Here is a 13,823-nt window from a genome sequence, read left to right as displayed (position 1 = left end):
TGTAATAAACCAATATGTTGGTACGAGTATGAATAATGAGACAAGTGAAGTGTTTTTTCTGCCATTTTCAAATTTTATTTTGCTTGAATATATTACTGCAATAGTATTTGAAAACTTTTATACAATCAATTCATGTTATATTAATCTGTAAGGTACATTGAGATTAATAGAGTACATGTAGTATTATTTGAGGAATATGAATAATAATTATTTTTTTATGTAATTATGGTGACATTGTTCCTGTAAGTTTTTTGTCAGAATTGTTGACAGCTAAATTTTGGCCAGTAATTTTTGTGCAAAATTTTTAGATATGTTATTGGATTGTTTGGAGACTCACTTTTACCATGTTATTGGATTGTTTGGAGACTCACTTTTACCATGTTATTGGATTGTTTGGAGACTCACTTTTACCATGTGAAGAAAAGTTGTTGCATTGTTAGTTTGTATCCATTCATACATTTGTTATTCAATGAACAAGGTTATAATAATTGTGCTATGTTTAATCCCATGTTCTTTTCATCTTATCCACTTTTCAATCATGGAATAAACAAATATTAGAATTATTTTTATGGAAAATTAAGACGTGAATGGTATGTGGAAAATGTCACATACACATACATGCAAAATGAACAACCCGGGATTCCACATGACCACAACTACGGCAAGCCAAGACAAATACAAATATCCACCCAAACTATATTAGAAAATTGATAAAATTTTGTTTATCAGAAAGCCCAAAACTTATATTGGTGTAATAAACAATTTGCATATTTTTGGTTTTAAAAACAGGGAATTTAGATTCAATTGGATACTGTAAGTTTAGAATATATAAATACAGTTCATATCATACAGTTACTAACTTACCAATTTGGCATAGCCTTTGTTATCTAGGAGAATATTCTCAGGTTTAAGATCTCTGTAAACGATTCCTTTAGCATGAAGATAAGCTAATGCTTCTAAACAGCAAGCAGTGTAAAATCTGGTTGTGTTATCGTCAAAGGATCCTTTGTCTCGTAGAATTGTCCACAATTCACCTCCGAGACATACTTCAAGAAGCATATACAAAAACTTAGTGTTTTTGAAAGTCCTATAACATCTGCAATATAAATATATCCATGTTTTAATCTACTGGATACACATCACATCTCTAGTTTATGTGACTAAAAAATTAATGTCATCAGTGGTATCGCCACGGACAAAGACAGACAGATGCCACAGACAGATGCAGATTGTATTTTTATTTTTCTTAACCTTTTTACCAGCAGACTTTTTCTTCCAAATTTGTCTACACTTTTTTTCTTATATTCTTCAATATTTCTAGAAACGAACCCTAATTTTGGAGCCAACAAACCAAATTTGAGTCAATTTTCAGTTTATCAAAAAATTTGGCTTTTTTTTGTCACAATCTCCTGATGGAAAGTGCAGACTATAAACAGGACTATTTTGTGACTAATAAAAAGCAGGAACTGGTGGTGAAAAGGTTAAGGTGTGTTCAGGGTTTACACTCAATTCACTGTAAAATCAAATGATGCTTATTACAGAATTTCATTGCATGGTTTAGACAGTAGTAATGTGATGTACACTTTGATTACTGAGGGCATTGCTTTGGGGTCATAGGTTAAAGCACACAACTGTTCGCGCTAGAGATTTACTGTTGGAAATGACATATAACATAGAGAGTTTATAGTGTGTCAGAGTTACCAACAATATTGTATTGTTTATTTTCAAGACCACTTTTAAAGTGAGTCCAAATAAGTGTGAGTCAACGTCAGTTTGCTGATGCACAGAGTCAAAGATTACAAGGCAAGGCACTTGCCAGACAGTTAATACCCAGTTAGGAAAATGGCCATGACCTTTGGAAATAATGAACATATGGCCATGATCTTTAGAAATAATGAACATATGGCCATGACCTTTGGAAAAAATGAACATATGGCCATGACCTTTGGAAATAATGAACATATGGCCATGACCTTTAGAAATAATGAACATATGGCCATGACCTTTGGAAATAATGAACATATGGCCATGACCTTCGGAAATAATGAACATATGGCCATGACCTTTGGAAATAATAAACATATGGCCATGACCTTTGGAAATAATGAACATATGGCCATGACCTTTGGAAATAATGAACATATGGCCATGACCTTTGGAAATAGTGAACATATGGCCATGACCTTTGGAAATAATGAACATATGGCCATGACCTTTGGAAATAATGAACATATGCACAAAAACAAAACACCAAAAGCAATTGATAAAGTTAAAAACTGAATTGAAAAATGTGAGAGATAGTACACATTTGTACTCAACTGCTTAGAGATCACAAATCATCCAACTCAGGGCAATTCATTAATGATAGAGGCAGAGTTTTTCCAGTATTAGTTTTACCTTACCAACAAGTCAGTGTTTTAACTATTATAAATAATCAGCCCAGTTTTTAAAAAAATGTCATGAATCATTTAAACCTCATTAAAATAATTTACTGATAATGATTTATTTTTTTGATTTATCTTTAAAACAATTCAATAATGTACAATTATTTAATTATTGCTAACTAAAATTATAGTGTTACAAACTTCAAATTAAATTACCAAAAACTGTTGCCCCAAAACAAGGTATTATAATTGTGTGGTTTCCATGGAAACTAATACTAACCTAACTATGAATTCACATCTTGCCTCTGACATAATCCTTTTTTCTGACATTATATGTTCCTGTTGCCGGGTTTCTACAATGTGCTTCTTCTTTAGTTGCTTAAGTGCGAAAGTTCTTGATGTATCATTACCAATATTAACCTGTGGAAAAAAAAAATATTGGAAAGTTAATTTGGGCGCAAAAGAAAAATAATTTTACATTTTCTGGTATATATTTATTTGTCAAAAAAAGAAAAGCAACCTCTCAGCTGAGATAGCTCCGCTGTTAGCAATGCATATTACAATTGAAGAACTGAAGATATCATTAGAAAATTAACAATATGTATAGTATCAAAGCAATCAGACTTGCTGTTTTATACAAGGAGTCGAAAATATCACTTTTTACCAAAATTGACTAAAATATTCATCAAAATTAAGGAATTAACAATATCATTAGAAAATGAACAAATCTGAGAGAGGTCCACCTATACCTCCTATATGTATAGTATCAAAGCAATTGAACTAGCTGTTTTATACAAGGTGTCGAAAATATCACTTTTTACCAAAATTGACCAAAATATTCATCAAAATTATCACAAAATGAGCAAATCTACGAGAGGTCTGCCCAAGGTACAAAAACATAGTTGAACTCTGGTAACCTTGCCCTTACATTCAGTAGTTTGTCAAAACCTTGTATGGAATATACTCTGTGAGAGAAACCGTCTCAGGAGGGAGGGAATACAGTTTGAGTTTCTTCTTAATTGAGATAACCCTTAAAATCTTTTTGTTGAGTTGTGTCATGTGAGTTGTGTCATGTGAGTTGTGTCATGTGAGTGGAATGAGTTATTAACTTACTAGTTCTACTCGACCAAAGCCACCAACTCCCAGAGTTGCCACGTTTTTAAGATCATCAATTTTAAGATCTGCAAACTCCGACTCAATTCTATCAGAGAGATATAAACAAAGAAATGTAATACAATGCAGTAAAATATGACACAACTATTCGTTAACATTCTAATTCCATTCATTATCATAACAAACCAATCAAGTGTTAAATGAATACTGCCCTCTTATGGTGACATATTCAATGATCTTTGTTTTTATAGCACTTTATGTCCAATGACTTTGAAAGGTGTGGCAATTCTTCCATATATTTGAAGTGTTTATGGATACCACAGATCAGCTTTCTGATTCCCTGTGCAACACACTTTTCATATCTCATCTATAATTTCAGATTAAATGGCTGTGTGAATTAGTTCTCCAATTACACAGAGTACAGTAAGCCGCTGTAATTTCATTGAAAAATAATGCAATTTTTGTAGCAGTGAAAATTCATAGCATCTTCACAAATACCATTAAATCATTAGACTGCGAACATTCTTAGCAGCAAAAATCAAATTATTGAATATACTTACACAATACTGGAACCATCTTGATCTGGTTTTGGACCAGGTTTGGCATCAGTGCCGGCAATTTGAGCAAAGGATCTACAAATAAAAATTTTAATTTAAATTTCAACTACAATGAATAACTTATGTCTTAATTTTTCATTATTTGGATTATAAATACTTGGAATTCATTTTTCGCTATTTTCGCTGAAGGAATGATTCAGAAAAAATAAAATCCAGTAAATATACTTTTTTTTTCTATATTTTACATTCAAATCATCAAAAAGCAGTAAAAATAAATTCCAGACAAAACACCAAACAATCTTTTCAGCAAAAATTAATTCCAGCTAAAATGAAGTATTTTACAGTATTAATAGATATATAATGAAGATAATGCTGAGACATACATGTGATAAATCCCCATTTAATACAACATGTAAAACATTAAGGATTGTCACATTGCAATGTTGTCATCCATCACTTTGAAATGTACATGTACATAATAGTAAGTTGATTTCACATGCTTCACCTGCACACTAATTATATTACACAGACTTCTTCTCCACACATGAAATGTACATGTACATAATAGTAAGTTGATTTCACAAATATACTTCACCTGCACACTAATTATATCACACAGACTGCTTCTCCACACATGAAATGTACATGTACATAATAGTAAGTTGATTTCACATGCTTCACCTGCACACTAATTATATTACACAGACTGCTTCTCCACACATGAAATGTACATGTACATAATAGTAAGTTGATTTCACATACTTCACCTGCACACTAATTATATTACACAGACTGCTTCTCCACACATGAAATGTACATGTACATAATAGTAAGTTAATTTCACATACTTCACCTGCATACTAATTATATTACACAGACTGCTTCTCCACACATGAAATGTACATGTACATAATAGTAAGTTAATTTCACATACTTCACCTGCATACTAATTATATTACACAGACTGCTTCTCCACACATGAAATGTACATGTACATAATAGTAAGTTGATTTCACAAATATACTTCACCTGCACACTAATTATATTACACAGACTGCTTCTCCACACATGAAATGTACATGTACATAATAGTAAGTTGATTTCACATGCTTCACCTGCACACTAATTATATTACACAGACTGCTTCTCCACACATGAAATGTACATGTACATAATAGTAAGTTGATTTCACATACTTCACCTGCACACTAATTATATTACACAGACTGCTTCTCCACACATGAAATGTACATGTACATAATAGTAAGTTAATTTCACATACTTCACCTGCATACTAATTATATTACACAGACTGCTTCTCCACACATGAAATGTACATGTACATAATAGTAAGTTAATTTCACATACTTCACCTGCATACTAATTATATTACACAGACTGCTTCTCCACACATGAAATGTACATGTACATAATAGTAAGTTGATTTCACAAATATACTTCACCTGCACACTAATTATATTACACAGACTGCTTCTCCACACATGAAATGTACATGTACATAATAGTAAGTTGATTTCACATGCTTCACCTGCACACTAATTATATTACACAGACTGCTTCTCCACACATGAAATGTACATGTACATAATAGTAAGTTGATTTCACATACTTCACCTGCACACTAATTATATTACACAGACTGCTTCTCCACACATGAAATGTACATGTACATAATAGTAAGTTGATTTCACATACTTCACCTGCACACTAATTATATTACACAGTCTGCTTCTCCACACATGAAAATTGACAAACAATTTGTTCAAAAACTAAAAGTAATATCTGAACTTGACTGTAAAATGATGATGAAATTTAGTAAAAATTTTAACAAACTGTACACTAAATATTTGCACTAAATTTTAAGCAGGAAAAATGTGATGCATTTAAAATATTGATATTAATAACATTTGTATGTAAAACTTACTCCCTGTCCAGTACAAGACAGTTGACGCCTCCCTTATCAGCGGCAATGACATTGGCATTTCGTATATCTTCTCTGTAATAAAAACATATATTACATGGTTATTCTGAAAATACATTCTGAAAACAACTTTTATAAGTGATAAATCCACGATATTGGTATATGTACATTCTGACAATAAATATTATTAAACCATAACATACCCACTGAGTGCTTTTTCACCAAAGTAATCTCCTCTCCTGAGTGTCCGTATAACTTTTGCATTTGAATTTGAGGAACTCCTTTGTGTAACTTGGCACTTAAAAAGAAATACACACACCAGTTTTATTCAGTGAAATTTTATTTAAATTATTATGTGATTGTTTATTGGTAATCAAAGTCAGTATTATTATTTTTTGTTAATATTAATATTGGTTTAGGAGCTAGCTGAGAGTTAGCTACTGAGAAAGGTATACAGTGGTACTACCCTCTCCCCCTCCCAATGATGTAACTCTGATACATCTCAATATTGAACAAATCAAGTCTTTTAACCAAACAATGACATAATTTTGTAGAAAGAATTATATTTCACATCACTCACTTGCATTTGAACAAAAAATGTTTAGAGAAAGTGATTTTATTCAAACAAGTGGATTGTATGTTCAATCATTTGGCATTAAATACTCTTAGCACTAATTTTCCTCAGCCAAAAATTATGTATTTTATAATTTGTTTTGTGATAATTTTGAACCAAATTAATCTAATTCAAGTATCAAACCAATCAGAGTAGATGTTTTCAAGAAATAGCCTACACTAACAGTTTTGACCAAAAATTACATTACAGAAAATTAAAGGTATCATCATGAAATGATCAAATCTCATAGAGACTCACTCAAGGAATGTAGCTAAAAAGTATAAAAATGTGGGTTTTATTTGGTGGAATGTGAGAAAAGTCGGTGCTCAAAAACTCATAATTGAATCAATGCAAAACATAACATGAAAATCTTTATTATCATGAAAATTAAAAAAAAAGTAGCCCTATAACTATTCATATCATTAAGATTAAATAAATAAATTTAACTGAATAATGACTATTATTTTCTAAATAATTTTGGCTCAGAAATTTCCTGTCGCTGTTATCTTTACTGACAACTCTTCTGCGAAAAAAACTAAGCACTGGGTACTTTAGATTCATATTTTGAATTAGGACTATAGCGCTGTGTGATCTATCACAATGGCATTATTATTGTATTAATCTTGCCTAGGCATACATAACCATCTACCAAAATGACATCAGCAATGGTGGGTCAAATGTTCGTTGTAATCAAAAAGTTGTGTTTTCAATGTTTTTTGTTCAATACTTTGCCTGACTATCTATTTCCGATTCACTTATGCTGTACTTTGCATGCTTGAAATTCAGATCACTACAGTACAGTTTTAATAAATCTAATACCATGTGATAAATACGCTTCTACTTAAAATGTACTCTCCTCTGCCACTAATAATTGGATGCTTTGCGCATCTCCCAAGACAGTCATCATCTTTAGATAGAAAACACAACAGATTGGCTTATAGCTAATACAGACAATGAGCCACGTGGGAGACACAAGTCAGGCTATAAATATTAATTACACAATTCCTCCATTGGGACTCTCTTTAATAGTTACATTGTATTTAAGAAATACAACAAATGTTGGACATTCATTCATTCGTTCGTTCGTTCGTTCATTTGTTTGTTCATTCATTCATTCATTCATAGAAATCAACAACACTACATGTATGATATCATTTGGTCAGAGCTGCTTGATGTAATGTATGACATCACGGGTGAGTACATGTCACCATGACTACCAACCCGCTCTATGAATAAGTGATATCAGGTGATAACCTTTTTATCACATGACCAACTCAATATAACTCCTTGATATTTTTTTTTAAATAAACTTTAAGTTGGTATTCTTATTTGTATCGCTGAGAAACAAATATTACTGTCACATGATTTGTTTTTTTTTCCTTGAAGACACAAAAAATGATAAGTTTTAGTTAAATCTTGATTAAAATTTGTAAAATCAAAATTATCACAGGAAATTTTTAATTTCTTGGTGGAAAAATATAGTGACTTGAAGTAGTGTTGACATTCCAATGGAACTGTTGTAAGATAAGTTTACCTTTCCTCTGCTGATGATATAGAAGGTATCTCCACTTGCCCCTTGTCGTACTATACATTCACCATCATCATAATATGTCTGTAAACAAAAATATGGTGTTCCAGGGTAAGTCAAACCAGTGAAGAAAAAGCCATGTAGATCAGAAAACATGGTTCCAATGTACATAACAATTTGAACAATAAATATTCATATAAGACTAAATTTCAGGTCCAAAATGCCAAAAATGCTAGATTTTGATGAATTTTTAATAATTCAGCAATTTTGAATCTGAACAAATAAATACATGATCATGTGTATGACATGATGTATATACAGTCTGAGAATAATTGGTCAAGGCTTGTCAGAGATATGATGGCCATTTTCATTTTGGATCTGATCTAAAAAACAAAATGATGTGCATCAAGGTCCCATAATGTCTACTGTAAGTACCAATTTTAAACAAAATTCATTCATGCCTGATCAAGATCTGGTTCTGGAAAGACAAAAATACTTGAGTTTGAAAACTTACAGCATATAAGTGCACATGCAAATGCACCCAATATTTCTGATGTACATGTAAGTTTGTATAAGAAAAGTTCAGAATAGCTCAGGCTATACAGATGAAGATGCACAGACAGACACATGTAGGTCAATCGACAGGTTCCTGTTTTTTTACTTTATTCAAACAGGATCTAAAAAAACATTCATCATGTACAATCAGATAAATTTGATTTTTTACTGAGCTTTTTGAAATCAAGCTATATGCATCAGAAAAAACATCTGTATATTGGAAAATACTGATCAGAACAGTTTAAGAATTTTATTTATTTATTAATGAATATAATTTGTATTATTAACAATGATATTTATAATGAAAGGTCAAAAGTGAATAGCTTTATTTGTTTACATGACAAATTTGATGTTATGAAATCTACATCTGTTTACTTCCCATGATGTATACGACTGCTAACTATTTATAGCAACATTGTTTTTATTTACTTCAAATAACCGACCAATTAGGCAGAATTCCTCAGAAGTGTTGTCAACAACTGTTTGACAAATCCCACAAAAATGTTGGTGCAGCTCAGTTTGATTCCCTAGTGTTTGTCACTCATGTCGTTCATGTTTGGTAGAAAACAGACAAAGTATTCAACATATATACACAGGGATTGCGTTAGCGTTTTTGTTTACCGAGTCTCGATAAGAAAATGAACTGGAACTTATATACTGTGGAATACTTTATTTTTGCTTGGAATTTATTTTCGCTATTTTCGCTGAAGAGATGATTCCGTGAAAATAAAATCCAGCGAATATACTTTTTTCCAATATTTCACATTAAACCCATCAAAAATCAGTGAAAATAAATTCCAAGCAAAACGCCCAAAAAGACTTTTCAGCGAAAATTTCTTCCAGCGAAAAAAAAGTATTCCACAGTATTCTATGTGCCTTTTTGTGTTTAGGTGAGGGTCCCTCTTTTATATTGGGGGTCCAGGAATCAGAATATGAGAATTAACGTAATCTCTGTGTATACATTACATGGGACTCATATCATCACATGGGACCCATCTCATGACAACTGTGGTGCTTTAACTTACTTCTTCTAAAACATCTGCTATTTTATTGAGGCCTTCTTCAGGAAGTGTTTTAAATGTTGGCACACTGAAATACATCAAATATGGTAACAATTACATATTGCACGATAATAGAACAGAAATAAAAAGAAATATTGTATCTGTTTTTCCATGATAATTCATTGATAATATATTGTATGCAATGGTAATGTTGATGGATATATTCAAAGGTTTCTCACATTTTAGCATATACAATAAATTCTATAACTTCAATAAGAGTTACTACTTGCGCAGAATTTCAAAGTGATTTTTTTTTATGTCTATGAATAAGAAAACAACACATCTAACAATGCAAAAAAACAAAATAAGTGATTAAAAGCTATTTATGAAAAACAGCAGTGTTTTAAAGTACCTAATAGAACTATACTCCACTGATTAGAGTAAAAAAATCAATTGATTAGCAGCAGATCTATTCATCTATGCTAGTTGCTTATGAGGCCCTCACCAGTCACTTTCTATTCACCACACACTGATTCAAAATAAGACACACAAAAACAATCTAAGTTTATATGGAATTCCATATTTTACAAATAGTTTGAATCCAAAAATAAAACATTTGGCTATAAATATAAAATTATGTAATATGTAAATATGTCAAAATTATGAATTATTATATAAGTAATATGGATATGGTCCTGAATAAATTAATTTTGAATTCAGATTGACAAATTTTAAATTAATTGGATATTAATGATTTGTAAAATTAAATAACCAATGTTAAATGGAATCATCTAGATTAAGTTACTAGCCATACAATTGATTTCATTGGCCATTGTTAGTGGGATGCTACAAATAACTAATTAATACATACTGTACTGAACTGCGCTTGGTAAGAAGATAGGAATCTTCAGTTGGACGATCTTTGTCACCTGACCTCATGCAGCAGCAAAAATAATAGTAACAGGTATCGGCGTACCATTGCATAGTATACCTACTGTCACATTCTCTACTGTACACTTATGAGGGACCTCTGAAGTGTGATCGGAATTTCAACTCACTTAAGTACTCAATATAAATGATGCTTCCCTAGCATGATTAGATTTTTCATGAGGCAAATACTGATTGTGAAGAAATCCTTGAATTATGGTGTTAACACCCCTATTAATAATGGTTCAACCTTTTAGGATAAAAATAGCTCAGTTTCTGTAATACGAAGTAACAATTTCCAAATGATTTCAATTAACTCATTTATTTAAAAAAATCAGCTGCTATTAAATATTTTGAATAAAGTTATTAATAATTTTCTTCACTGAACCATTTCTAGAACCTTGTAATAAAAATATTGGGATTGCCAGGAATTACAATTATGATTGAAGAATAAAGTTGTCATTCTTTCTTTGAAAAACAACTATTTATGAAATAGCAATCTTTAAATAGGACATGTATATAAACAATAATTTACAATTGCATCAATTATCATATTTTTAGAAAATTATTAATAATGAACAAAGTATTACTGTTAAATCAACCCCCATTTATTTTATCTATCAATAATATTTTTTATAAAGCTGATAAGGAGAACTAGTAAGATTTTATCTGCCATTGTCATAGTTACGTAATTCTTACTAAGCAGCAATTCAAAATGGCATATCAAAAGCTACTTAGCTGAAGCCTGACATGCTACTTACAACAAAATACTTATACATAGTGCTTTTCATATCAATTTCTGTTACCAGGTAATATTCAAATATTTCTTTTTTAATTTATTTAATACATTTTGAGTCAAATAACATATTTCAATGGCAGAAAATTATGATATTGTTTAAAGATTTATAAATATTTAATACTTTTAATATCCAAAAGATTAGTACTGTCATGAATAAGAAGATACTGATTAGATTCCGATTTTGCTTTGTTTAACAACTTTTTTAAACTTTCTAGATTTCATTTTAGAATCAAATCAATGCAGATATTGCAGTAATAATGAGACAGATAATCATTCTATAAATAAATAGAACTGTGAATTATAATGGCATAAAAATAAAATACAGATCTAACCTTGCACTTAATGACCCATATGAGATGATAATTACCAAAATAGAGTTGTTAGTTCAGACATGTGGGTACATTCTTTAATGTATTAATATTTAACAAATACATCTGATTATAGTACAATCTTAGGGCACAGGTCTATCCTGAATCTGAACTAAATGGAAAACTGTCAAAAAGACAGACTGTGCTAAAATTAGATTCCTTTCAGTTAGATCCTGTACTGATGGATCTTAACATTATAATGTAGGGGTAGTTGGTAGAACGTGAGGGTGATATGTGATTTGATATTTGAATACACAGGATTATGGGTAAACTTCACAAAACACAAAAAATTATCATTACTTGAGCATATTTATTGATGGCATCATCAATTTCTGTAGACTGGTTGGTGCCATTGGCTCACTAAAATGATAAACTGCAACTGAAAAGCATATATTGCTGACATCAACAGTGACATTATGCATATTAATGTACTGATGACATCATATGTATAGCATGATGACATCATCAGTGACAGTGTGCATTACATGATGACATCATCAGTGACAATATGCATAACATGATGACATCATCAGTGACAGAATGCATAACATGATGACATCATCAGTGACAGTGTGCATAAATGATGACATCATCAGTGACAGAATGCATTAATGATGACATCATCAGTGACAAAATGCATAACATGATGACATCATTACTGACAAAATGCATAACATATGTAATACACAGCCACATACTTTTTGAGAAGAGCCACAAATTCTTCTAGTCGCAACAGTCCAGTTTTCATCATAATAGCTTGGAAGCACGGTCTGTCTATAGCCCATAGTTTTGTGTTTGTGCTAGCTGAAACAGTTAATAAACAAATATTAATACAAATTAATTTCTCAAGTCAAAGTCATTGACTTAGCTTTTTTTTTCCTCATCATCTGCTGCAACTCTTGCAGGTATGGCGCCCCCAGTGTTAATTCATATATATATACTTGTTGTTTTTTTTAGGAAATGACAACCAATAATCCACAATTACAATTAATTTTAGAATGAAATAAATTCATAGATGGGAAAACAACTCTCACCTTTGACAGTAGCAGTTCTTGTGCAATTATAAAGAATAGCTAGTTCACCAAATACTTTGCCTGGACCCATGAAACAGAGAAATTTACCCTCTTTTGTAACTTCTACTTTACCCCCTGTAAAATAAATAAATAACACTGTAAATTCTTTTGTATCACTTTTGATCATTTGTCCCATCAATCTGGTCATATGTTAATTTATTCCTGCAAACCTTACACATGTCTATTTGTCGTAAAGTAGATTGTAAACCACCTCATGCATCTACAAGATCTTGACAATAACAGTTTATAATCATAAAAACACTTATGGTGATTAATTATACAAATAGTACAACATGTCATTAACCGTTAACGCAATGGTATATCGCCCTCATGGTTGGTCATCACAAATCCCTTTGTTTATCACTTCAAATTTGTTTGGGTGTAGGTTTTTCTCATAAAAGTTGAGAGAATCTTTGTAGCTGGGTGAGTCCATTTACATTGCATGGTAGAGGGGGAATTGTTGGTGATTTTGTTATTGAAGAAAGAATCTTTGTGGATAGGAGATTCAGTTTATACTGCATCGAAGGGAAGGGATTGTTAATGACATGGAGGGGAGAATCTTTATGGAGGGGAGGGATGGTTAAATACATAAAAGTGAGAATACAAATGTATTTGTGGGTGGAAGATTCCATTTAAACTGCATGGAAGGGAAGGGTTTGTTAATGAAATGGAGGGGAGATTCTTTATGGAGGGGAGGATCTTTGTGGGTGGGAGATTCATTTATACTGCATGGGAGGGGAGGGATTGTTAATGAAATGAAGGGGAGAATCTTTAGTGAGGGGAGGATCTTTGTGGGTGGGAGATTCATTTATACTGCATGGGAGGGGAGGGATTGTTAAATACATGAAAGTGAGAATATTTGTGGGTGGAAGATTCCATTTAAACTGCATGGGAGGGGAGGGTTGTTAATGACATATGGGAGAGAGCGTTTCTGTTGGTTAATGATTCCACTTACACTACAAT

The 13,823-nt window shown here is 31.5% G+C and overlaps 1 protein-coding gene across 2 annotated transcripts in view; it reads right to left on the bottom strand.

Annotated features, from left to right (window-relative positions):
- LOC100368341 (cGMP-dependent protein kinase 1-like) overlaps positions 1–13,823 on the bottom strand; it is a 142,309-nt gene that overhangs the window by 4,790 nt on the left and 123,696 nt on the right. For both annotated transcript variants that reach the window (XM_006820433.3, XM_085493596.1), the window contains exons 3-12: positions 12,822–12,935; positions 12,486–12,591; positions 9,718–9,781; positions 8,144–8,221; positions 6,200–6,294; positions 6,000–6,071; positions 4,058–4,129; positions 3,498–3,585; positions 2,665–2,804; positions 865–1,096 (exon numbers count right to left, since the gene is read on the bottom strand). In XM_006820433.3, the coding sequence (XP_006820496.1) occupies positions 865–1,096; positions 2,665–2,804; positions 3,498–3,585; positions 4,058–4,129; positions 6,000–6,071; positions 6,200–6,294; positions 8,144–8,221; positions 9,718–9,781; positions 12,486–12,591; positions 12,822–12,935 (1,061 nt within the window). The remainder of the gene's footprint in view (positions 1–864; positions 1,097–2,664; positions 2,805–3,497; positions 3,586–4,057; positions 4,130–5,999; positions 6,072–6,199; positions 6,295–8,143; positions 8,222–9,717; positions 9,782–12,485; positions 12,592–12,821; positions 12,936–13,823) is intronic.

This window comes from Saccoglossus kowalevskii, chromosome 19, assembly GCF_978046115.1.
Source record: "Saccoglossus kowalevskii chromosome 19, keSacKowa6.1, whole genome shotgun sequence".
NCBI classification, from domain to species: domain Eukaryota; kingdom Metazoa; phylum Hemichordata; class Enteropneusta; family Harrimaniidae; genus Saccoglossus; species Saccoglossus kowalevskii.
Note: the sequence above shows the minus strand (reverse complement) of the source record. Positions and strands in the feature narration are given on the sequence as shown.